Source organism: Cryptomeria japonica, chromosome 11 (assembly GCF_030272615.1).
Source record: "Cryptomeria japonica chromosome 11, Sugi_1.0, whole genome shotgun sequence".
Lineage (NCBI taxonomy): Eukaryota > Viridiplantae > Streptophyta > Pinopsida > Cupressales > Cupressaceae > Cryptomeria > Cryptomeria japonica.
The window spans coordinates 99,835,470-99,860,533 of NC_081415.1; the positions used below are offsets into that span (position 1 = coordinate 99,835,470).

Consider the following 25,064-nt stretch of genomic DNA (forward strand, 5'->3'; position numbering starts at 1 on the left):
TGAATTTTGTTTCTAGCTCCTGCATTTATGCAGCTCATAAAATGATGAGGGAGAATGAGAAGTTGGATCTATGTGGTTCGATGTTGGATGAATTATTGATTAACCTAGGAAAAATCAAAGGGGAAAATAAAGGAACTTTCCAGTATGGTAACCTAATTGTCTGTTTAATGCTATTTTTCATCAATGAGACTCTTGGTTTTGGGAAGAGAAAATGGGCATTCGATATCCCAGTAGGGAGACAATTAAAATAGTCTATTGCTATATTGGGTAGTCAGAGAGATGATAAAGTATGGGGATACTTTAAAGAATTTCAAAAGGTTCTGAATTCTAGGATGAGGGTTCCTAAGAACATTGTTGAAAAGTACTCAACCAACATATGCTTCATGGTCAAGAAAGATGAAACATTGATGGAAGTTGTTAGGCCCCAGAAGATTTGGATTGAGGAAATGGGTTATGAAGTTGATGCTCAGATTCTTGATGCTTATGCACAAATGCTAATTGATGCACTAGTAGATGAACCTATAAAAACCTTTGGCATTGCTAAGCAGAAGACACAAGAGGTTGAAACTGAGTTCAACTATAAGAAGAGAGAGAAGTGAGAAGGAAAGGCAAGTAAGTTTGTTGAAAAGGTTTCACAGGACATCAAAGCATTGATTGATGTTGTCTCAAAGAAAGGCAGGAAGAGGAAAGAACATTCAAAAGGGTAATAAGGAAGAAAACTGAAGAAACTAAGGTAGAGGCTAAGAAGCAACTGGTTAGGAAAGTTACTATCAGGGTACCAGCACATAGAAGAGCACCTAAAGAAACACCTTCAGTCCCATCTGGTACTGGAAGGAGAAAGAAGAAGGATGGCATTGATCTAGCAATTGAATCTGGTAATGTAACTATTATTCCACCAAAGACTTGTGCAGAGTTAGTTGATGAGATTACTAAAGATGGTATGTTAAAGAATGTACAGTTTTATTATGAACATTTAGATAATGATGAACACAGAGAAGTAGAGGAAGGAGTTTTGTTATATTTGGATATTTATAAGAAAGCCATGTTACAAATTGAAGACCAAATACTAATACAGTTTGCGTTTCTATTTCTCCAGAGGAGATGGATAAGACACTTGAAGTTGTAGATAGGAAAATATTTAACAACAAGCATAGAATAATCAGTCTTATGTTAGGTAGAGTCAATGAGATAATCAAGGAGACACACAAGGCATGGGTTAAGTTCTTTGAAGAGAACCATGGCTTTTATACTTCACTGAAATCTAAGATAGATATTACAAACATCCCAGTTGAAGGAAAAAGAAAAGGTAGTATGGGTACTTCACCCTCAATTTTGAAAAATATTAAGATAGTGGAAATTGAGCCTCTGGTAGATACAAACGTATAGACAAATGTTGAGATACCAGTAGATATAGAGAGTGTAAAGGTTGATAATGTACATGATACTGATGTTGAGGACAACAGTCCTCCAGATACAAATGTATAGGATAAGGATAAAGTTCCTAGGGAGGAACCAACAGTTACTGAGACTGCACCAAGTGGTGAAGCCACCAGTGCAAGTGAGGAAGCTATAAAGGTTAAATCATCAGAGAAGAAGAAAGAGGAATCTGATAGGGAACTGGTAGTGAGTCCATCATTGTTGTCAATTGACACCTCGCAGGTTGAAAAGAATAGCATAATCGATATGAGTTCTATTGAACTCATGATGATGGTTGCATAGAAAATGTTGAAGGGGGGATCTATAGATAAAAGGGTTATTGATCATTCTATTACTTTTTTGCATAGACTAGTCCCAGAGTGCAAATTTGACAAAGAAATGAGCCCATCTAGCAAGCTTAAGACTATCACATAGCACATTTCAAAGTATTTTCAATCCTTGCAGTAGATATCAAACCGACAAGCACTAGAGAGGTTCACACAAGAAAAAAGAGCTACATTTGGTCAAGTGATTGAGTCTGAGAGGAAGAAGATTAATGAAAAGTTAAAATTGATAGATAATGCATTGAGGCAGTGTACTAATATCTACAGAGTATGTTGTAATACAGGTTTGCTCACAACTAAGATAGATAAAAAGATCAAGGATATTCAGGAGGAGATTGTAGGTATAGCCAATTCTTTTGATGGATTGAATTCATTAACTACATCTATAGATGAACAAATTTTTCTTTTGGAGCCCAATTTTTTGTTCTTGAGAGGGAAAAATACAAAATCATAAGAAGAGCCAGAAGTCTTAGAGGTTTGGTGAGTCCCCAGTTGGATTCACTTAGTGTACATAAGAAGGAGTGTATAGATCTGGTTGGTAAGCCCACACCAGCAGAGCTTAATGGGAAAGAATCATTTTCCCATATGCTAAATGGACTTGTATCTATTTTTGGCGCTTTCAAATCTAGTTGGGATACCTATCTTGAGCTATTGGAGAAGGCCTATCCAGATATTTTCAAATACATTCAACTCTGGTAAAGTATTTTGGGACATATTCATTGTACAGTCTTTCATTCTTCCTCCCGATTTTTGGTTTTTGGTACTATTCGGTATTTTTGATGGCATTGATGTCAAAGGGGGAGAGATATAGATGTGAAAAAGAAAAAGGGAGTTGTATAGATTAGGGGGAGTATAGATGGAAAACTATGGAAGTATGGAGTATTTTGTATAGATGGATATTTAGCTCAGGGGGAGTAGGTTCAGGATGAAACTGACAGTTGGAAACCATGACCATTTTTCACATGAGTGTTGCCATCAATGCCAAAGGGGGAGATTGTTGGCAATTGACAATCAATTGGTTGGTTTCATTATGTTGTCATTGATGGCAACATGGTAATTTATTTCGGCTTCATATTTTGGGTTAGTTGTGTATCGGCAGGCACTTCATAGACACTTCACCGGCACCGACACCGGCACTGGCAGGTTGGAAGGAATTATTTGGTTACTCACAATGTAGGCCAACATGGTTTAGAATCAAGCTATCGATATTGGAGGCCAACATCTTTTGGATCCGGCATCGGCAATTGCTTTTGATATTCATGTATTTGTGTTATCTAGTCGACATGTATATTAATATTTTAATTATCTTTGTAAGCCAACATAAGGCATGATGAATTGTAAAGGGTATATAGGTCAGTTGGTTAAATCATTTTTAAATATGATAGGAGAATAGGAATATGTATAAGAAAGGAAATAATGGAGGAGATGTGAAATATATGAGAGAGATCATGTATGTGAGGATATTTTTGTAAAGGGTTATTCTGGTAAAGGGTTTAGGGTTTCAGACTGGAACAAACAGAGCTTAATCGAAACTATTTTCAGGCATAGAAGATGTTATCTTTGTAGTTCAATCATTTCTCTGGATTGTAGTCTGGATTTGTATGTAGTCAATGAGGCTCCTTTTGTGAATGAGCAATGTGCTCTAGGCTATAAGCCTTCCTGGAAGTGTAGGCCCCTATATTTTGTAATTTCTCTTCATATGGATAGTTGATTGATATTGTGGGTCACAAATCCCACCGTGGCCTTTCCTCTTTGAGGTTTTCCCAGTATAATTTTGTGTGTTATGGTATTCATTTATGTGATTGGCTTATTGGTTGCTTTACTTCTTTCAATTCTATATGTACTGGTATATCGGTTGGTGTATGCATGTTTTAAGAAGGTTAAAATTGATAGTTCCGATAGAACACTGATTTACACCCCCCCCCCCTCCCTCTCAGTGTTCTTGGATTCTAACACCTAGGACCCCACAGCAGAATAGGATTGTTGAAAGGAAGAAACATACTATTTTAGATGTTGCAAGAACCATATTGATTGAAGGAAATGTTTTGATGGTCTACTGGAGAGAAGCTATTAGCACTGTAGTCTATACATTCAATAGAGTTAATATCAAAGGTGATATCAGTAAGGCCCCTTATGAACTTTGGTTTGGTCATGTTCCTACTGTGAATTACTTCAAAGTTTTTGGTAGTAAATGTTATATCAAGAGAGATGAGGATATTGGAAAGTTTGATGCTAGAAGTGATGGTGTCTTTTTGGGATATTAGCAAAGCCTACCAATGCTATAGCAAGAGACTGACAAATAGAGTTGAGAGTTCAAATGTGAAGGTGGATGGAAACCTTGGGAAGGAGATCAGAGCTTATGATGATGGTCAACATGGTGTTTTAGCTCCTATTCAGATTAAAGAGCCTAAGCAGAATGATCTGGTAGAGACTGTAAATCTGGATATTGTTGTTGGTGGTGATGATGTGCAGGAACTTGAGGATTAGAACAATCAGAAGAATCCAAGGTATGTAAGATTGAATCATTCTGAGAATCAGATTATTAGTGATAAGAATAAAGGTGTGATCACTAGAAGAAGGTTAATTGTAGAAGAAGTATGTTTGATTTCTAAAGTTGAACCTAAAGATGTTGTTGAAGCTTGTAAAGATAATAACTAGATTAGAGCCATGGAAGAAGAGTTAGATCGGTTTGAAAAGAATGACACTTAAGAACTTGTGCCTAGACCTAAGGATAAAAATGTTATAGGTACTAAATAGGTTTTTAGGAATAAATTGAATGAAGTCAGTGAAGTAGTAGGAAATAAATCTAGACTGGTCTACAAAGGATATTCATAGCAAGAAGGGATTCATTATGAAGAAAATTTTGCTCCAATTGCCAAAATTGAAGCTGTTAGATTGTTGTTGGATTATGTTGCTTATAAAGATTTCAAGGTATATCAGATGGATGTCAAATCTGTATTTTTTAATGGTGATCTAGAAGAAGAAGTTTACATTGAACAACCTGATGGATTTTCATTGTTAGATCATGGAGACATGGTATGTAAGTTGAAGAAAGCACTTTATGGATTGAAACAAGATCCTAGAGCCTGGTATGCTAGGTTAGACAAATACTTGCTAAAATTGGGATTTATCAAAGGTGTTGCTGATATTAATCTGTACTTTAAGATTGAAAATGATAACATTTTGATTGTTGAAGTCTTTGTTGATGATATTATTTTTTTTGGTGATGATGATATGAATATGAAGTTTGTCAGTGATATGGAAAAAGAATTTGAGATGTTTATGATTGGTGAGATGAAATTTTCCTTAGGTTTGTAGATTGCATAGATAGGAAAAGGTATTTTTATATCTCAAACAAAGTATGTGAAGGAGCTACTAAAGAAGTTTGGATTAGATGATTCCAAACTGGTTAGAACTCCTATGGTGACTGGTTGTAAATTGTCTAAAAATGATAAATCTCCTAAAGCTAATCATAGTTTGTATAGATCTATGGTTGGTGGACTCCTATATCTTACTCAGTATAGACCTGACATTATGCATGTTGTGTGTATGGCTACTAGATATCAAGTTTATCCAAAGGAGAGTCATATCACTATTGTTAAAAGAATATTTATATATCTAAAGGGAATTGAGGATTATTGTTTATGGTATCCAAAGAATGATGATTTCATGTTGTGTGCTTACACTAATGCAAATTGGGCTGGTGATGTTGATGGCCAGAAGAGTACTACTAGTGGAACATTATTTTTAGTTTAGAAGTTGGTTTCAAGGGCTAGCAATAAACAAGATTCAATATGTTTATCTATTGTTGAAGTTGAGTACATTGTTGCTTCTAGTAATTGAACTTAGATAGTTTGGATGAAGCAAATATTGAAAGATATCAAAGTTGTTTAAGATGAGCCTACTTTTATATACTGTGATAATTCCAATAAACATGTCTAAGAATACAGTGCAACATTTAAAGACTAAGCATATATCAATTAAATATAATTACTTGAGAGAGAAAGTTAGTGAACAGAAGGTGAAGCTAGAATATGTATCTACTAAGGAACAAGTTGTTGATATTCTCACTAAGCCTTTACCTACAGATACATTTATCTATTTTAGAGACAAGTTAGGGGTATCCATCCCTTCTGATGAGAAATAGATGCATTGGGTTGCATCGATCTGGTGGAATTCAAAGCCTTATTCTTTTATCTAGATTGATGAGTTGGTGTTTCTCCTCTACTGGGGTAGTCTGTTGATTTGGTTGTTTATCCTAGGGAGAGAGATTCATGATCCTGTATTGAGAGTTTGATTTTCTATTTTGGATATTTTTGGCATTATTGTCTAAAGGGGAGAGAGATCATGTGAAAAACTACTTTATCTATCTTGATCTTAGGGGGAGTTTGTTGGTTATATCTTCTTTCTTTGCATTGACTATTTTTCACATTCATATGTTGCCATGAATGCCAAGGGGGGAGATTGTTGGATTTCATTGTTCATTGTTGCTGCTAGGATATGTTTTTGTCATTGATGTCAATATATTCCTATGAGTTATTCTAGAGATTTTGGGAAGAGTTTTTGATCCGGTTTTGTAGTTTGGTTTTGTTGATCACTGTTTTGTAGAATCTGGTATTTCCTCTCATATATTCCGGTGTGATCAGATCTTGTGATGAGACATTAGATTATTATTTGGGATGATCTTGTGTATCTTCATTTCAGATGGTTTATGATTTTGTACTCCACAAGTTATATTTCCTCGTGATAGTTGCTTATTGGTTGTGTTCTTGAGCTTTGAGACATTGACTAATGAAGATTTGAAAAGAGGCATTGGTGCAACTATTCCGGATGATTCTAACATGCTTGTTGGTGTTTCCTAGTTGTGTCCTATTTTTTTTGGTGGTTTGCATTGATCGTTGTGCGATTTTTTGGTGATTTTTATGAACTGGTGATGATTTTCATATTATGCGGTATTTCTAGTAGTGTAGCATGTTGTGGTTGATCTTGGTGGGATTTCCAATGAATGTAATCATTTGGGAATTTGAATTAGGTCCATTTTATGTAATGCAAATTATAATATTGGTCCAGTGGTTCATCTTTGTATCCAGCAATGTAATTTTTGTAATTCTGAGTTGAAGGTTGAGGGTTTAGTTGACCTTATTATCAAGGTTGATGATTTGTATATATAGATGAGATGCTTATGTAATTTATGTGTCGATATTATGTCTACATTATCAGAGAGAGATTAGTGTGCAAATAAGAGAGTTATCATTCGGTGAAGTGTTGAGATGAGATTGTTGTTGATGACCAGACAATTATGCTTAACTAGAACTGTCATCAATCATTTTTAGATGCTATCATTGCAGTTCATTCCTTCTGGATTGTAGTCTGAATCATATTGTAAGTCAGTGAGAATTTTTGAGGGTTGCAGCCTTCTGAGGAAATATCTTTTGAGTAGTGAGCTCTAGGCAGTGTGCCCAAATGCATGTGCATTCTTCATTATAATATTTTCACATACAACTACAGAGTATCATTTTACTATGGGTAGGTTCCCACCGTGGTTTTTCCCTTAACCAGGTTTTCCATGTCAAAACCTTGGTGTTCTGTGTTGTGCTATTAATTTTCTTATCTATTTGTTGTTGCAGTTTATCAGTTTATGTTTTGGAGTTTAATTTGTTGTGATCCAGTGAAGAGTGATTCACCCCTCCCCCTCTCAGTCTTCCTTCTTGATTGTTGCTAACACGATCAACATCTGAAACACAAGAACACTCAAACAGCTACAACTATCACGAGGAAAGATAACTTGCAGAGTACCAAAACATGATCCATTTGAAATGAAGATACACAAGACCATCCAAATAATCTCCCAAAATCTCAACTCAAGATCTAATCACACTAGAATATACCAAAGGAAATACCGAACTCTAGAAAGTCCTTATCAGAAGAACCAAGTTGTAAACCAGATCATGAGATATGATCAGTTAAGCTCTCAGATCACTGAAACCAATACAGAAAGATATAATGATACTAAATATACTTCGTATACTGAACCATGACCCTAATAAGATAATCTACAACCACCAGAGCAATAAATCACAAGAATATGTTGACATCAATGACAACAACATATCCTAGCAGCATCAATGACCAACACCTACTAATATATTAGATCATAGGGAAATGATTGAAAAAAAAGGACTTACAAAATCTTTCTCCCACAAGCTAGATGAGCTAAAAATTCAAAGCATATATCAAACCAACTTAAACTGTCTAGAAACTCACAAGATCAAAAATATGTATTAGACTAGCCCATAGAGGAATATTTCTCATGCACCAAAAATACACAATTATTTTGAGAAAAGTACTCCTCAAGCTCCTACAATCTCAAAGACAAGATCTCAACCCATGGAAGTGTCAAATCAAGTCTTTTGTCAATTTGACATCAAAGGGGAGTGTTATCAAAGTCAAGAAATCAAAGTTTGTAATAAAATGAAACAAGTAAATAAAAGTAGAATACATAGCTTGTATGAAAGGAATGTTCAATTAAAGAGGAATTTGGTGCAATATCAGGTAGAGATAGAATCAATTAAGGAAGAAGATGGGGAATATTTTGATGATGATGGTTTGTTGGGAACTTTTAAAGTAAAAAATTATTAGTAAAAAAATTATGAAAGCTATATACTATAGAAAGAATTTGTAAAGGAAATTTTGATAGAAGCTCTAGAGAGTGTTTGCATTAGTTTGTTTGATGAGCTCCCACATATGATAGAAGATGATGCATAATAGGTATTGAACATGATGTGGAAAAACTAGAGATTTTTTTTGGTCATTCAGCAAGGGTATTCCATTCTTGATGATGAGATTTGTAACATGGAACACATGAAAGGCTTCTTTGTAGTACCTATTTTTGATAACCATGGTGAGAGGACGGATCATGAGAATGAAAATTTGAAGGAGAGGCTAGATATATTCTCCATTATCAAGGATGGATATTGCCTCCTTGATTTAGATCCCCAAATAAACCCAGATCTTCCATGTAATGACATTTCATAATTTATTTGTAGCAGCAAAGAGTACGATGACAACAACATTTTCTCTCCATTAATTCATGCTCTAGAATGGAATTCCAATCAAGTTCAAGGAAATTATGGGTAGCTCTATTGTCTTCGAACCAAAGTTTGGTTCTCTTGTAGATCAAAACCATGAAGAGGCCCCTGCAAATGAAGTCAATTTTGATTTCAAGGTACCAATCATCTCCAAAAGAAAATTAGAGCATAAGTTTCAATTTTTTATACCATCCTCTCACACTCAACCAAATAATGAAAATTTTGTAGGTTACTATGAATGGTAGTAGAAAGTGGAAGAGGAGATTCCAAAATGTAGAGAGGCAAAGAGGTATAATTTTCTATTATATTTATTTATACAATTTATCTAGTTTTTCATCCCTTCAAAGTTAATCATATGGAGCACCATTAGTAAGAAGGGAAGCTATTTTGCCACTCTAGTGAATGGGCATATTTTATGTCTATCTATTTTACATTCAATAAGTTGCAGAGGCCTCAATGAAAATAATGGCAGAGGCATTTGTGGTTAGAAGATTAAGTATAACAAGTTCCTAACTCTGTTACCCAATGGTTGAGACTCTGGTTTGTGAATCAAAGATTCTAGGATTTGACATGTGTAGGCACATTTCCCCTGTGAGTCACCAAGAAATCTAGTACATTTCATTTGAACTCATTTTAATTATTTTTTTATGAGGCTTCTCATTTTATAAAGGTGCCAAATAATAATAAATTCTCATCAAGAATAAGTGGCATGATGAATAGGTATGCATCTTTTTAAAAGAAATTGACAACCATTGGATAAGGAGAGGAATGTTTCTCTTCAAATGTTTGTTATTCCTTCTCATGGGAAGTGGAAATGTGAGGTAATGAAAAAGGAATTGAGGAAGAAGATGGGGCCCACAAATACTAAATAGATGATTTTTTTGTATACCAAAGCACATAATGGAAATGGAAAAGTTGTATATCATGCAAATAGGGGGAATTCATATATTTTGGGGGAATCATTCCTTTTCCTAGAGGATTTTGGAAGGGGATTTTTCTATTTAAAAGGGAGGTTCAGTAGTGAAGAGAAGGAAGTAGGAATCCTTTATGTCTTATTTTTCCAAAATTAGTTGAAGATGGATGGACTGTGCAATATTGTCTCTCCCATTTTCATTGTAATATATTGACTAGGAGAAGATAGTCATGATATCCTCTCTTTTTAAATCATTCTTTATTCTATTAGTTGATATGTGTAGCCTACATTTGTAGATATGATATTATCGAACCTTATACAATTTAATGACAATGTTTTTTAACTTTTCATTATTATAACTATGTTAACTCTATTTCATGGTCTTAAAATATTGTGTATAATCAAGTATATCTAAATAAGAGGTCTCTATGTGGGTGTATCACTTCTTTTGGTTAGATTTTATTTCTTTATGTTTTCTTTCCCTTTTCTCAAATCTAAAAACTAAAATTTATTAAAGATCTAACGAAGAGCCGACTTCTAAAACTTGAGAGGTTATCCCACAAATTCTGATCCCACACTTGTGAGATTACCCATTGTTGGTGTAGGTTTGTATGCAAATGCAATAGTCAAGTACAAATAAACCATCAACATGTACCATATTTTCAAGAATACACCTTAGCCAAATAACTTCATAAGTAGTATTGCATACTATTTTTCACTTAGTTTCAGTATATAATAAGGAAATTGTTGGTTGCATCTTGTTTCCACAAGAAACAATGCCTAAACTTATATTTTTTTATTAAGGAAAAAATAGGTTTTGAAGGGACCCCAAAATCCTAAATACAAAGAGCCACCATTAGATAATAAATAGCCAACCCAAAGATCAATATCAGCAAAAAAACAAAAAAAAGAGAGAGACCCCTAACACAGTAGGACAAAGATAGAAATCAAATAGATAACTAACACAAGTTCTTCAAGAATTTTGTGACTTCAACTTCCATTTGGTCTAGATTTTGAGATAGGTTCCTTAGATCTTGTATTTTTTTCTTATCCTAATCCTTGTTCTTTTTTAGATGCACATAGGTCTGTGTTGATGGACCACTGCCATCATTTAGCTATTTACCCTTCACTACCAAATCAAGATCAATAACAATGTTATCCCCTAATTTCAAAACTTGCATATTGTGCCACTGATTCACAAGTATTTTAATCCCTTCTACACTACTATCAATAGTTATGTATCTCATATTTTTAACTAAAGAGGGATAAAAATTTATTCAAGAACAAGAAAGATACAGAGAAGGACAGGTCGCTCCCCAAGGACCTTAAAGAGCTTAAAGAGAATGGTCATTGTCCACTAAATGATCTAATATAGTAACCATTTTAGGAGGCAATTGCCCCTTATCACAATATTCCAAGCATACATATGATCAAAGCCCATTTAGCCAAACAATCAACAACCCCATTCCACTCCCTAGGAATGTGCCTGAAAAATAATATAATCGAAAGATTTACATAGCCGAAGAATCTATCTAATAACTAGTTGTAAGTGCCAACCAACACCATCAAACTGTTGTCTAGTAAGAAAAGTCACTACGACCTGAGAATCAAATTCACAATTGATCCTTCTCTAGCCAAGAACATGGCTACACTTAACAACGCACAAGATGGCGAGAGCCTCCATAAGCTCATTCATTTGAAGGCCTTTATAAGCAGAAAAAATAAACTGAATGTCTCCAAAACTATCACAACCAATCCCACCAATACTAGGATGACCTGGATTCCCCTGAGATGAGACATCAGTGTTAATTTTGAAAACTCCATTATGTAGCTCATATTTACCAAGTTTGTGAGGTTGTCATTAATTCTCTTCATTTTTTCTTTTAAAATCTTCAACTTAAATTCATAATCCAATTTCAAAATAAGCCATGTCTTTAGAAACATTCTCAAGAATGGAAAGCATTCTTGTCTTTTCTTCATCTATAATTAGATCATCATCTCTAGCACTTGAACTAGACCAACCACCACCCTGCTCCAATGCAACCATTTTACTTTTTAGGGACCAACTATTGACATTTACCTTACTCATTTCCAAGAATAGCCATTTTGAAATTTAAAATTGGTCAGTTGTAGCATCTCTGGCAATGCCCAAAAGGTTTGAAGGACTCTTGAGATCACCCCCAAGAAAAGGGGAGTCTTTTTGTAGGTCTCTAGGGAAGGGAGGGTGATTGACTTTATGCTCCTTAGCCTAATTAGAAGAGGGAGGGGAAGGGGTTGCTCTTGTAGAGCCTTCCCCCACACCCACCTCATTCTCTATTCCCAAGTTATACTCAAATGTTATTTCTTTCCTTTTGTGGGTGTAAGTTCTTGTAAGGTAGGGCAACATGTTCGTTTTGATTGGATTTAAGTCATTTTGGCCTTATTTTTCTAAATGCCACTACAATCTCTTGGTCATAAATTATTATTGAAATCTAATGGCATGCATATGTAGGAAACAAAAAAAAATTGAAGAACAATGAACAAAATAGTGAGCTCACACACATGCTCTATTCATAAATAAAGAATGCATAATAGATACAAAAAATTCAACAGTCATCATATAATTCTGCTCAAGAGTTTGATAGCAAACTAGAGATTATTGAAAAGAAATATAGACTTATCTAGATATTGCTATAATTCCTTATTAACCCCTAATCAATAACTAATAACACAAATACAACATAAGTTTCATTTTGTTGTGACTTATTTTAACACTCGCCCTTAAGAAATGACTAAATTTTAATGGACTCCTTGTATATCTCTATACAAAACAAACTTTATCTTGCCTAATTGCTTAGTGAATGCTTTAACCATGTTGTCATTTGTGATATAATATTGTGGCTCTATCTCTTGTGATTGAATATTTTCTCATACAAAATGATGTTGATTTCAATGTGTTTTGATCTTGTGTAATAAACTAGATTGTTTGCCAATTCGATTGAACTTTGATTGTCACACTTGATCAAAATTGGTTCTTCTTTCTTTTATACCATATTTTCAATAGTACACCTTAGCCAAGCAACTTGGCAAGTAGTATTGCATAATATTTTTTACTTAGCTTCAGTAGAAGATAAGGAAATAGTAAGGACAAAAAAACTGTATATACATATGATGCAGCCCAAAAGAAGCCATCACATACAAACAAAACATTCCCAAGTGCCAAAACAACCAAACATCTAACCAGGGTGTCAAAACACAAAATCTTGAATTAATTTAGTTAAGACAAAATTTGGAAAATATGAATGGGTAGAATGAAAGTGCTTGGAAAGACCTTTTGAACATGGCAAGAATCACAAGAAATGGAGAAATACGTTAAAAGATATGAGCTTGGCAACTCAAAACACACCTTTGACTTCAATGGGTCACAAAATGAATCAACAACAAAAAATCGTTAAAATATTAGCACCATTGAGGAGTACAAAAAACAACTTTGAGACAATACCTTGTTTGCCAAAAACGAACCAAAAAAGGTCCAATATATAGCCATTTAAAGGAAAATTTGACAATTAAGACTCAAAGGTAAAAAAGAAATAGCCCAAAGCTATACTCCTCTTTAAATACCCATATTCAATAATTTCTAGGGAGGTTATATATGTAATACTCTAGTGAAACCCATTACTAGGCTTAGGAGTGAGCAGTAAATGCCCAGGCATCACATAAAAGAAATGAAAGAATCAATGATATGAATTAGAAGCAAATTATTCCTTTTCATCATGGGTTAAATTTATTTGCACTTCTACAACTAATGTAGAAGCCATTCATACTCATTTTTGGAGTACCAAACCTACAAAATATGATATGATGTTTGATACATTTACAATCTTTTAGTGTTCTACCAAGCAGACCTATTGACTAAAACTAAAGTTTGAGTATCGCTTGTGCCTTTTCTTCAATTGAGATGAAATATTAATCAATATAACATACTTGATTCAAGACATAGGTTTCTTCAATTTATCTGGTTCTTAAAAGAAATATTTTACAATATTATCATGATCATTCACAAATGGAAAATTTTTAATTTATAGATAACTATAATACTATGTTGACAAAATAAACTGACTTTGGGCCTACTCTTATTGATTTTAATATGCAAATTTCTATACAATTTTTCCTCTACAAAATAAGCAAGAACAATGCCAATCTATTTAAAGCACTCAAATGCAAGCCATGAGCTTCTTGCCAAGGTCAAGGTAGTGCTATTTAGTGCTATTTTTCTAGCAGCATAAAATCTGTTTTCTAGATTTCAATCATAATGTAGCATTTACAGAAAGGGACCAAAATGACTTTAATCCAATCAAAATAAACATGTTGCCCCACCCTACAAGAACTTGCACCCACTAAAAGAACCAAATAATATTTAAATACATACATTTACCGATCATATCATCTGCCTTCCAAGACATTTTATACCAACTTTATAGAACTAGATAGAAATATATTGAATTCTTTGAAGACATGGCCCTCACCATATAAGAAAAGTTATGAAAATATATAAACTAATCTGGTTTCTTTTGTTCATATCCATACCAACAAGAAACCAGATTAGTGGGCTCAATTTTAAAATTCAGTAGGAAGAAAGTTGAATTCTCTAAAGATGTTGGACCATATTATAATAGAAATATATGAACAAACCTGTTTTCTTTTATTCATATCCACACCAACAAAACCAAATTACAGAACCCAATTCTTTTGTTAGCTCCCCTCTTCTATAAATGCCTCTACCATCACAACTCCCTCAAATGCATAGCAGCTCTTGGAGCTTCTGATAGGAAAAAGGTTAGTTTTCTTTGCATTGAAGAGGAAAAGCAAAATGGTTGTCAAGCTGCTTGGGCCTGCCTATGCTTCCTGCAGCAGAAGGGTGCTTGCATGCCTGATAGAGAAAGATATTGAGTTTGAAATTGTGCATGTTGACATATTAAAAGGGGAGCAGAAAAAACCAGAGTTCCTGGCCTTACAAGTAAGGGACCTTCCTATAACATAAAGTTTTTCTGTTGGTTTTAGGATAGCCCATTTATGGGGTTATGTTGTTAGTAACTTGTATTTGTATGATGCAGCCATTTGGAAAAGTTCCGGTAGTCCAGGATGCAAGTCTCACGTTGTTTGGTAATCATGTTAATTGTCTATAAGTTTTTAAGTATTAGATGGGTAGTCTAGACTATTCTTTTCAATTTGATATATTCATTTTATATGGATTGATTATCGTCTTCCATGTGATAAGTTTAATGTTTGTATTCCAAACTCATGTGGGTAGCTTACATAATTACTTTTCTGTGATACATTTATTGTATGTATTCAAAAGTTACTGGTTATTGCATCTACCATTGACATAATCACTGTATACATATAGATCCGATTTGGGTAGTGCAGATCTGAGTTTATATGAATTGGGTATGTGCAGAGTCAAGGGCTATCATAAGGTACTATGCAGAGAAATATGCAGGTCAGGGGACTTGTCTGCTGGGCAAGACTTTGGAGGAGAGAGCATTGATTGAACAATGGCTTGAAGTTGAAGGACAGAACTTTGGTCCTCATGCCTATGCGTTAGTTTATCAGCTGATCTTAGCCCCAAGGATTAATGTGCCTCAGGACAAGGCCTTGATTGAGAGCAGTGCCCAAAAGTTGGGAGAAGTGTTGGATGTGTATGAAGAGAGGCTTTCAAAGAGCAAGTACTTGGCAGGAGACTTTTACAGCCTTGCTGACCTGTCTCATCTTCCATTTACTGAGTATATAGCGAATGCTACTGATAAGGGATATCTAATTAGGAACAGGAAACATGTGAATGGATGGTGGGAGGATATTTCGTCCAGACCTGCATGGAAGAAGGTTTTGGCTATGTGAAACCATGGATCATGTGACCAAGGTTTCAAAATTTTACTGTGCTTTGTAAAATAACAACACCCTCATCTGTTTTGTAGATGGTGAAACGTCACCTCTTGTGTTTCAAAGATTGTGTTGTAACATACTGTAGTATCTTTTCACATAAATCCATGACATGTTTTTGATTAAGGTAATATAAAATCTGGGTTATAGCATATTTTTCAATTTTTGATATAGTAGTATCTTTTTACACAAATCTATGATATGTTTTTTATTAGGGCAATATGGAATTTGTGTTATAACATGTTTTTCAGTTTTTGAGACAGTAATATCTGAACATAAGATAATAAAATCCAACAAAACAATAATGAACAAATTACAATATATTAATTATAAATTATCATAATATTAAATTTATGTACATGTTAATTAATTTCCTTAAAAATAAAATTAATCAAGATAAAAACATTTTTTCCTACCACTTCGACAAATTATGCTTGTTTCCTCTGAACAGTTGTTTCCCTTTCCTCACATGTCTTGTGGTCGTATTCATCTTTAAATATTCGTTATTCTCTTGCAACTGTTAATTTATATATTTTTCTGCTTTTGCTTCTAGCAGGAGCCAGCCACTATGAGGATGATGTTGAATTTTGATTTCTATGTGGGCAAATTTCTTTGTTTGGGTCCTCAAACAGAAGGTGTAGGAGAGTTGAGCCCAGAGCATTTTTATAATCAGGCTTACCATCAAACTAAAGGAAGCTCAAGGAATATGGAGGCGACACAAAAATGAAAATCATGATTTTATTATCGATTTTTTAAATTTTTTATGTTTTCTATTGTAATATTTGTTAAGGCAACAGACAATGTAGCGAGAAAATCCAAAAACAACATTTTGCCAATTTGCAAGTGTAATGGTTGACAAGAACATCATAGAAGCCACAAGAGAATTACTTATTGATGTAGTAGGGTTGGCTAATTTAACCAGTAATTTGATACTTTAGGCAACTAACTACTAATAATTGGGGTTCAAGTTGTTAGATTAGGAGTATCTAATGATATTCTCGTTGTCAAAAAAAAGTGTATGGGATGAGATATATGTATTAAGTTTTATGGATAATTTGGTAAATGTGTTTATAAATTTAGACTATTTTAACAAGTTATTCTAAAATATTGAATTTGTGTATAGAGAGAATCTAGTAGTTGAGCACCATATTTTTATGCCTTAAATTGTACATCACAATTTTGAATCAATGGGAGACATTAAGTTTCCACAGTTCATGTTGAGAGCTTCTAGATTCAACTGTGTTTTTCCTTTTTGAATCAACATTTCGGGTCATACTCCATGATATTGAGCTAGAAAATAGAAAATGATGTGAAGAGGAAAAACATAATCAAATCCAGAAGCTCTCAAGCAGATTTTAAATCACAATAGTTTTTTAATGGTAGTTTCTTGGCAAATCCCTTGTTATAATTAAGGTTTTAGGTCCACATGATCAAATTTGATGCCACAACAGCATCCTTTCTGTTAAGGTGTCTTAAAAGAACCCCCCAAAAGTGTAGATCAATAGTTACGTTGCATTAAGTCATTTTTGGGTCACACAATTTTAGGGTCACACTTACTAGTGCTATATCATTAAAAATATTGAACATTGAACAAACAATTATTATCATTACTATTATAACATATTCAACTATTAGATCCTCTCCCATATTATTAATCACATGGATTCTAATTTGTATGCCATACAAATTTTATGAGGTAAGGAATTTGTGAATATCAGCCATAAAATAGTTTGACTACCATAATACATAGTTATCAATGATCTAGAGGGATCTCTCTATTACAAAAGATTCTACAAACTCGTATCACTTTATATACAACTTTTTTGAGAAAAACATGGCAATCTTTCATCTATGTACTACTTACACAAAGTATTAATTATGAGCCTTGTTAAACAGATAATAGTACATAAATTTTTCAATCATCTATAGAGATTTCCTAGTCAATATTTGAGTATGTGTCAAGCAAATATGTAGTTCTTCTTGGATACTAGCTCAAGGTTGATAGTATTGAACATATTTCTCAAGATCTTTTTGCAACCTTCTAGGTGTCTATCAAAGCTCTATCATGAAATTGGAGCTATAGTTCATAGACCTTTTAAGTGTTTCCAACCTTATGTTGGATGAAAACTCAAACTAAAATCATAATTAGCGAGGTCATTATAGGGTAGATCAAGAAAAAGTGGAAAGATAAATTAGTGGGTTGAGAATAAATGTTCAAGATGAAATGACTATTGTAAGATTACACATTATAGAAGAGGCTTATCATTTTATTTGAATATTGAGAAAATTTTATCAAAGAGAACATAATAAAGCAAGCAAGGGGAAGAGATAGAATTTCAAATGGGTGAAATCAATCAAATAAGCATAGGATGATGGAAATATAAGGATTGAAATTAGTTTTCATATTACACAAGCAAAAAGGTAAATAATTGCACTAATTAAACACATGGAAGATTTAGAGATGGAATGTCTATAATGATGAAAAAGGTCCATTGAAACCAACAAAGAATGATGATGAAACTATTCAGAAAAAAAAAACTTTTCTAGACTATTTCTATATAGAAGGCAAATGTTGCAAAATTATTACTGATAATTGTGGCCTAAATAATTTAGGAGATGATGGGTAAACTTGGGTTGAATGGACTGACACCCAATTCAATGCAAGGTATTCTAGTTATAAAAGAACATTAAATATTGATGAATAAGTATATTTAGCCAAGTTGTAAATTGACGCCTATATTGATGAAGCTCGGTGTGACATATGCCTATGCTTCCTTTCCATGTGTTTTGCAAATTGTGGCAATTTCAGAGGAAATCCATACATGATGGATGAGAAAATACACACCATGGAATAAATATGGGAAAAAAACAGAGTTCCTGGCCTTACATGTAGGGGGACCTTCCTTATAATATAGTTTTCTTGGGTAGTTGGTTTTAAAATAGCCCATTTATACAGTTATCGGTTTAGTAATTTGTATTTGTATAATCTGTGATGCAGAGTAGTCCAGGATGGAAGTCTCACCCTATTTGGTAATCATGTTAACTGTATATATGTTTATGGGTAATGCATATCCTGATTTGGCCAACGTAGATTATCCTTTTCCATGTGATATGATTAATGTTTGTATTTTAAACTCATGTGGGTAGCTTACCTAATTACTTTCCTGTGATACATAAATTAATTGTATGTGCTCAAAATTTAATGGTTATTGCATCTACCATTGATATAATCACTCTAGACATATAGATCTGATTTGGGTAGTGCAGATCTGAGTTTCTATGAATTGGATATGTGCAGAGCCAAGGGCTATCATAAGGTACAATGCACAGAAATATGCAGGACAGGAGACTTGTCTGCTGTGCAGGACTTTGGAGGAGAGAGCATTGATTGAACAATGGCTTGAAGTTGAAGGACAGAACTTTGGTCCTCATGCTTATGCATAGTTTATCAGCTGCTCTTGGCCCCAAGGATTAATGTGCCTCAGAACAAGGCCTTGATTGAGAGCAGTACCCAAAAGTTGGTGGAAGTGTTAGATGTATGTGAAGAGAGGCTGTCAAAGAGCAAGTACTTGGTAGGGGACTTTTACAGCCTTGCTGACCTGTCTCAACTTCCATCTCTTGAGTATATAGTGAATGCCACTGATAAGGGATATCTGATTAGGAATAGGAAACATGTGAATGCATGGTGAGAGGATATTTCCTCAAGACCTGTATGGAAGAAAGTTCTGGCTCTGAAGCCAGGCATTGAATAGCTGAGGCAACAATTAGAATTATTGGTCTTTTTTCTTCTTTTCTTTTTTTTTTTTTTTGGGTTGTTTGTTGTTGTTATTATGGCTGTTATTCAAACTTCAAACAATTTATTGGATCACTCAAACACCTTCCAAAACAAAACAAAATAATGTATTAAAAGTTTTATATATTAAATATTTGGCAGCACCCACATGACACATCATATGGTGTATTGATGTTCAATTCAACTATATGGATATGAATCTTATTTAATATATAATTAATTTTTTATATTGTTTATGTGCATATTTTAGTGCCATTCATAAGCAGTCATGTCTATGGGTAATAATAAGCAATTTCTAGAGATGTTGCTAGCTTAAGGGGACAAATGTGAGAAAATGGTGCTAGCTTAAGGGGACAAATGTGAGAAAATGGTTTGTGTGCTAACAATGTCTTAGAAATTGTGATAACATATGAACATCAAATATATGAATCTTATTTATTATATAATTGATTTGTTATATTGTTTATGTGAATATTTTAGTGCCCCGCATATGCAGCTATGTCTATGGGATAATGAAAAGCAACTTCTGAAGATGTTGCTAGCTTAAGGAGATAAAGAAAAAATGGTTTGTGAGCTAGCAATATCTTAAGAATTATGATAATATACCATAAAAGGTTGCACTGATGTTGAATGTTGGTAAAGGATAAATGAAGGAATCTTTGAAAGAGGTCCCAATGCAAGGAGGGTGGTTTGTATCAAATAATGGATAAAAGAGGAGGGGTGTAGTAATTGAGAGAACAGTTATTCAGCTCTTAGAATGCACCAAACATCAATTATAATATATTAATAATACCTATATGAACAGTCTTTATATCTTGATGCATCCTAAAGGCTGGATAGATGTTTTATAATTGACCACCATCCAATAATATGAAAAAAAAACGTAAAAAAGAACAAATTTCCTCCAAAAAAAATACTCAAAGTGCAAGCAAAAAAAATACTATGGAATGCAACAGATCTACCAACGTGAAGCTTGGTTACATGTTGTTTTATATGTTGTTTTATTAGATTAAAACAGTACAGCATATTTGAAAAACACAAAATGCAAATGCACCAGCCGGGAATCGAACCCGGGTCTGTACTGTGGCAGGGTACTATTCTACCACTAGACCACTGGTGCTAATATGAAACATTTGAAAAAGACAAATTCTCCTTATCTATGTAACAACAGGAAAAGAATCTTCGTGGCAGGGTACTATTCTACCACTAGACCACTGGTGCGGATATGAAGCATACTGAGAAAGACAAATTGGCCGTGTCTATGTAACAACAGGAAAAGAATCTTACAAAGAACAGATAAAAGAAAAATATGAAAAATGAATCGAAAATGGAGATGCGGGGTATCGAACCCCGTACTTCTCGCATGCAAAGCGAGCGCTCTACCATGTGAGCTACATCCCCGAGCCGTAAGGAAATTTTGTCTTTCTGTTATTATTAAATAAAGGAGGAAGCCCAGCGTTGTGGACATCGGTATGCAGTGTTTAATGAGACCTAGTTTATCGTTATTAGCTAGCTAATAAGAAACCAGTGGGCCAGGTTACAAACAGTTGCCTTTATAGCTCAGTGGTAGAGCGTCAGTCTTGTAAACTGAAGGTCCGCAGTTCGATCCTGCGTGGAGGCAAAAGTTTGCTTGTTTAGCAGCTATTCTCGATTATAGTGTATTTAATAGTTTTTGCTCAAGGTTCTTGTACCATTATTTATATGCGTATCTTTTTACTACTGAGCTTATTCTATTATTTTGTTAATAGATATATATTATTGTATTAATAGTCAAATTTTAGTTTTCTTGGTTTGTTTTTTTATTTATTTATTATATTAATATTTCTAGAAGCTTGATCAAGTGCATATACAAAGTATAGATTATTTTGTTTTTTTGGAGTCGAGTTATTGAAAAATTAAGGTTTCTATCAAATTTGCTAAAATTTCTTGTAAATCTGGAAGGGTTGAACATGGGCATATTAAGCCATCTAATCTTGATTTGAAGTCAGTAAAAAAACATTTTTCCTATCATTTTGACAAATTATGCTTATTTCCTCTAACCAATTGTTTTTCTTTCCTCTCTATAGGATTTTGCCAAGATCAAGGGCACAATGAAAAGCATAAAAGAGACAATAGAATGACAAGAACAAACTGTATTCTCATCAATATACAAATGATCAACTAGATTAACCAATACAATGAATAGAGGCCTGCTTATATAGGCAAGGCCATATGGATGTATGAGCACACAAATATGACATGTGGCTCAATGAGAAACAAGGGTAGGTAAGAAATACTAAGGGTAGGTAGGAGAAATAATATAATATTCCACAAAAGGTGGATGACCCACTGAATGTGGAGTGTAACAGCAAAATATGACCACAAAAGGTGGAATTTCTCCTACAAGCTCTATCCCTAAGTGCACAATTCCCTAAGTGTCTCAAATCCAAACTACGAAGAGATGCATTATCCTAAGTTAACTTAAGTAAGTGTAATAATATCCAAAATGAATATTTATTTACACCAACACCCCCCCTTAAGTGCAACTTAGGGGAATGAAGACTCAAGTCAACAATGCAAGATGGGTCCCGGCTACTAGGCCATGATAGGTACCCATGTACAATATGCAAATGCAAGCAAACCTATGCAATGCAATCTCTCACAAGCGGAGAAAGGGAGAAAACCCAGTGGGAAAAAACTGCCCCCCAAAAGAGAGATGAATGTACAAAAGATTCTCAAAGAAGAAGGACAAAACCTCAAAGAGGAAAAAGTCCCCCCCATAAGAGAGGAAGGAGAAGTCAGCTGACCCCCCCTAATGACACATCCCGCACCCCCAAGAGAGCTCGCAACTGTTGGAACTTACTCTCGGTGAAAGGTTTGGTGAATATGTCAGCAACCTGCTTTGCAGTAGGACAATACTGCAAATCAATGACCTGCTCCTGGATGAGCTCTCGGATATAGTGCATTCTATGTGTTTGGTCCGCTAGTGCTGGACCGGGTTCTTTGAGATTGCAATAGCACTCTAATTGTCGCAATGTAGAACTGTCGACCGTGAAGTGGTGAAACCAAACTCTGTGAGAATCTGTTGGAGCCAAATGGTCTTAGTCGCTGCGTTAACAACGCCTCGATACTCAACCTCAGTCGAAGAGAGAGCAATAGCATGTTGCTTCTTGCTCAGCCAACAAATGGGGACCGAACCAAGATGAAAGCTATAACCAGAAGTAGACTTACAATCAACTAGATCGCCAGCCCAATCGAAGTCTGTGTAACCAACCAAGCGAAGTCATGTGCCTGTTGCATAGTGAATCCCATAGTGATGTGTACCCTGGATGTAATGAAGGATGCGTTTCACGGCTTTCCAATGAAGCTCATGTGGATCCTGCATGAAGCGGGAAACCATGCCAACTACAAATGAAATATCAGGGCGTGTATGAGTCAAGTAGATGAGACTACCCACAAGCTGACGATACAAAGTGGCATCAACTAGTGGAGAAGAACAATGAGCCTCAAGCTTGACTCTTGAAAGAAAGGGAGTCAGGGCAGGCTTACAATCAGCCATATGAAAGCGTGCAAGTAGATCAAGAGCATACTTGGGCTGCGATAGTGTAATCCCAAAAGGTGACTGTGAAATCTCTATCCCGAGAAAGTAGTGCAAAACACCCAAGTCAGTCATAGCAAATCTGTCATGCAAAGCAGATTTGACCCTGCTAATGATGGATGAAGTACTCCCTGTAATGATCAAGTCATCAACATAGAGCACAAGTATCAAGTGAGAGTCATCCTGTCTCAAAATGTAGACATTCAGATCGGAATGACACCTGGTGAACCCGGCGGAGAGAAGAAAGGAATCCATCTTGGCGTACCAAGCCCTGGGGGCCTGCTTAAGGCCATAGAGAGATTTCCTTAGTTTGCAAACCAAGGAAGTATCCTAGATGAAACCCTGTGGCTGCTCCATATAAATCTCCTCATCAAGATCACCATGAAGAAAAGCACTCTTCACATCCATCTGATGTACAGCCCAACCATGAGCTGCAGCAGTAGCAAGTGTCAAACGAATGGAGTTCATCTTGGCTACAGGGGCAAAGGTCTCAGTATAGTCAACACCTGCAACCTGCGAGAAACCTTTTGCAACAAGCCGAGCCTTATACTTATCCACACTACCATCCGCTGCAAACTTGGTCCGATAGATCCACTTACATCGAACCATCTTTCTCCCCTTAGGGAGATGGACTAGATCCCATGTGTTGTTCCTCATCAAGGAACTATACTCTTCCTCCATAGCTTGGTCCCACTCAGGAACCCCTGATGCTTCCCTAAATGTCTATGGATCGGAAGTGATAGCAATGAATGCATATGGAAGATCCTGATGTTGTGATCGAGTTCTCCATGTATCTGAAGGATCCCCAACAAAAGAACCCATGGACTCAAGTGTCTGTCAAGCCCAACGAGGTCTAGGTGGGGGTGGAGAACAAGGCTCCTCAACTGCAAGTGAACCCTGCAGAGGTGTAACCCTGCAAGTCGGAGTTGAGGGAGTCTCATCATCGGAATCACTAACATCACTATCCATAATGGAGGAAGGTGGAGGAGGTAGAGAGGCTAAGCTAGGAGAGCTTTCCTCAAAGTGAACACTCCTCTCAATGAATACCTCATGTGTCTCTGGATCCATCAATCTGTATGCCTTAACACCCTCAGGATATCCAACAAATATGCAAGGTCGACTCTAAGGTTCCAATGCCTTGCGTTTCTGTTGAGGTATGTGAGCCCATGCTGGACACCCAAAGACTCTGAAATGTCTCACAATCGGTTTCCTACCAGCCCAAGCTTCAAAAAGAGTAATACCTTGTAAAGCTTTGAGAGGAACCCAATTCTGGATGTGTGTGGCACAACTGATAGCCTCTGCCCAAAAAGTGGGATCAAGAGAACGTGCATGTATCATACAGCTAGCCATTTCTTTGAGAGTTCTATTCTTGCGCTCTGCAACCCCATTTTGTTGTGGAGTGTATGCAACAGAATGTTGAAGATCAATCCCCTCAAATGTACAAAAATCCTCAAGTCTCTTGTTCACATATTCCCTTCCATTATCTGTGCGAAGAATCTTGACCACTTTCCCTGATTGCTTCTCCACACGAGTCTTGAAGTCCTGAAATTTGTCAAATACTTCACTCTTATGAATGAGAAAGTAGACCCAAGTGAAGCGGGAGTAGTCATCAATGAAGGTAAGAACATAGCGGGCCTTATTGAATGAAGGTGTTGGAAATGGACCTGCTATATCACTGTGAACAAGTTGAAGAACTTCCAAAGCTCTCCAAGTTTTCCCTTTATCAAACTTCTCTTCAGGATGCTTGCCCATGGAACAACCTAAACATACACCCTCTGAAAAACTGATTTGAGGTAGACCTGTGACCATGTCTTTAGTGCTTAGCTGCTGAAGATAGCGGTAGTTGAGGTGACCAAACCACTCATGCCATAGCTTACTTTCTGAATTTGAATGAGTAAGAAAGGCCCTAGAAGGTGAACTTGGCACAAAGTGGGAAAATGAATAAAGTCTTGAGTTGTCATTGACTTATCCCACTGCTACCAAGGCATCATCATCAAGTTCCTTTACCACAACT

At 35.3% G+C, this 25,064-nt stretch overlaps 1 protein-coding gene and 3 non-coding genes across 4 annotated transcripts; 2 read left to right on the forward strand and 2 right to left on the reverse strand.

The window, feature by feature from the left end:
* The first annotated feature begins 14,327 nt into the window (after positions 1-14,327).
* LOC131041318 (glutathione S-transferase F10-like) lies at positions 14,328-15,832 on the forward strand. Its single transcript, XM_057974357.2, has 3 exons — positions 14,328-14,757; positions 14,855-14,903; positions 15,199-15,832. Exons 1-3 carry the CDS (start codon positions 14,611-14,613, stop codon positions 15,636-15,638), a joined length of 636 nt encoding a protein of 211 aa, XP_057830340.1. The 5' UTR covers positions 14,328-14,610; the 3' UTR covers positions 15,639-15,832.
* Positions 15,833-20,522: 4,690 nt separating this feature from the next.
* On the reverse strand, positions 20,523-20,593 carry TRNAG-GCC (transfer RNA glycine (anticodon GCC)). Its single transcript has one exon. It is a non-coding gene; the product is annotated as a tRNA-Gly (tRNA).
* A 208-nt stretch (positions 20,594-20,801) lies between these two features.
* TRNAA-UGC (transfer RNA alanine (anticodon UGC)) lies at positions 20,802-20,874 on the reverse strand. The gene has a single exon. It is a non-coding gene; the product is annotated as a tRNA-Ala (tRNA).
* A 148-nt stretch (positions 20,875-21,022) lies between these two features.
* Positions 21,023-21,094, forward strand: TRNAT-UGU (transfer RNA threonine (anticodon UGU)). Its single transcript has one exon. It is a non-coding gene; the product is annotated as a tRNA-Thr (tRNA).
* The last annotated feature ends 3,970 nt before the right edge of the window (positions 21,095-25,064 follow it).

Excerpts from the sequence above, each read along its gene's own strand:
- LOC131041318 (XM_057974357.2), top strand. The coding sequence starts at position 14,611 with ATGGTTGTCAAGCTGCTTGGGCCTGCCTATGCTTCCTGCAGCAGAAGG. Across the intron at positions 14,758-14,854 it reads CAGAGTTCCTGGCCTTACAA|CCATTTGGAAAAGTTCCGGT; the intron begins GTAAGGGACCTT and ends TGTATGATGCAG. Across the intron at positions 14,904-15,198 it reads TGCAAGTCTCACGTTGTTTG|AGTCAAGGGCTATCATAAGG; the intron begins GTAATCATGTTA and ends GGGTATGTGCAG.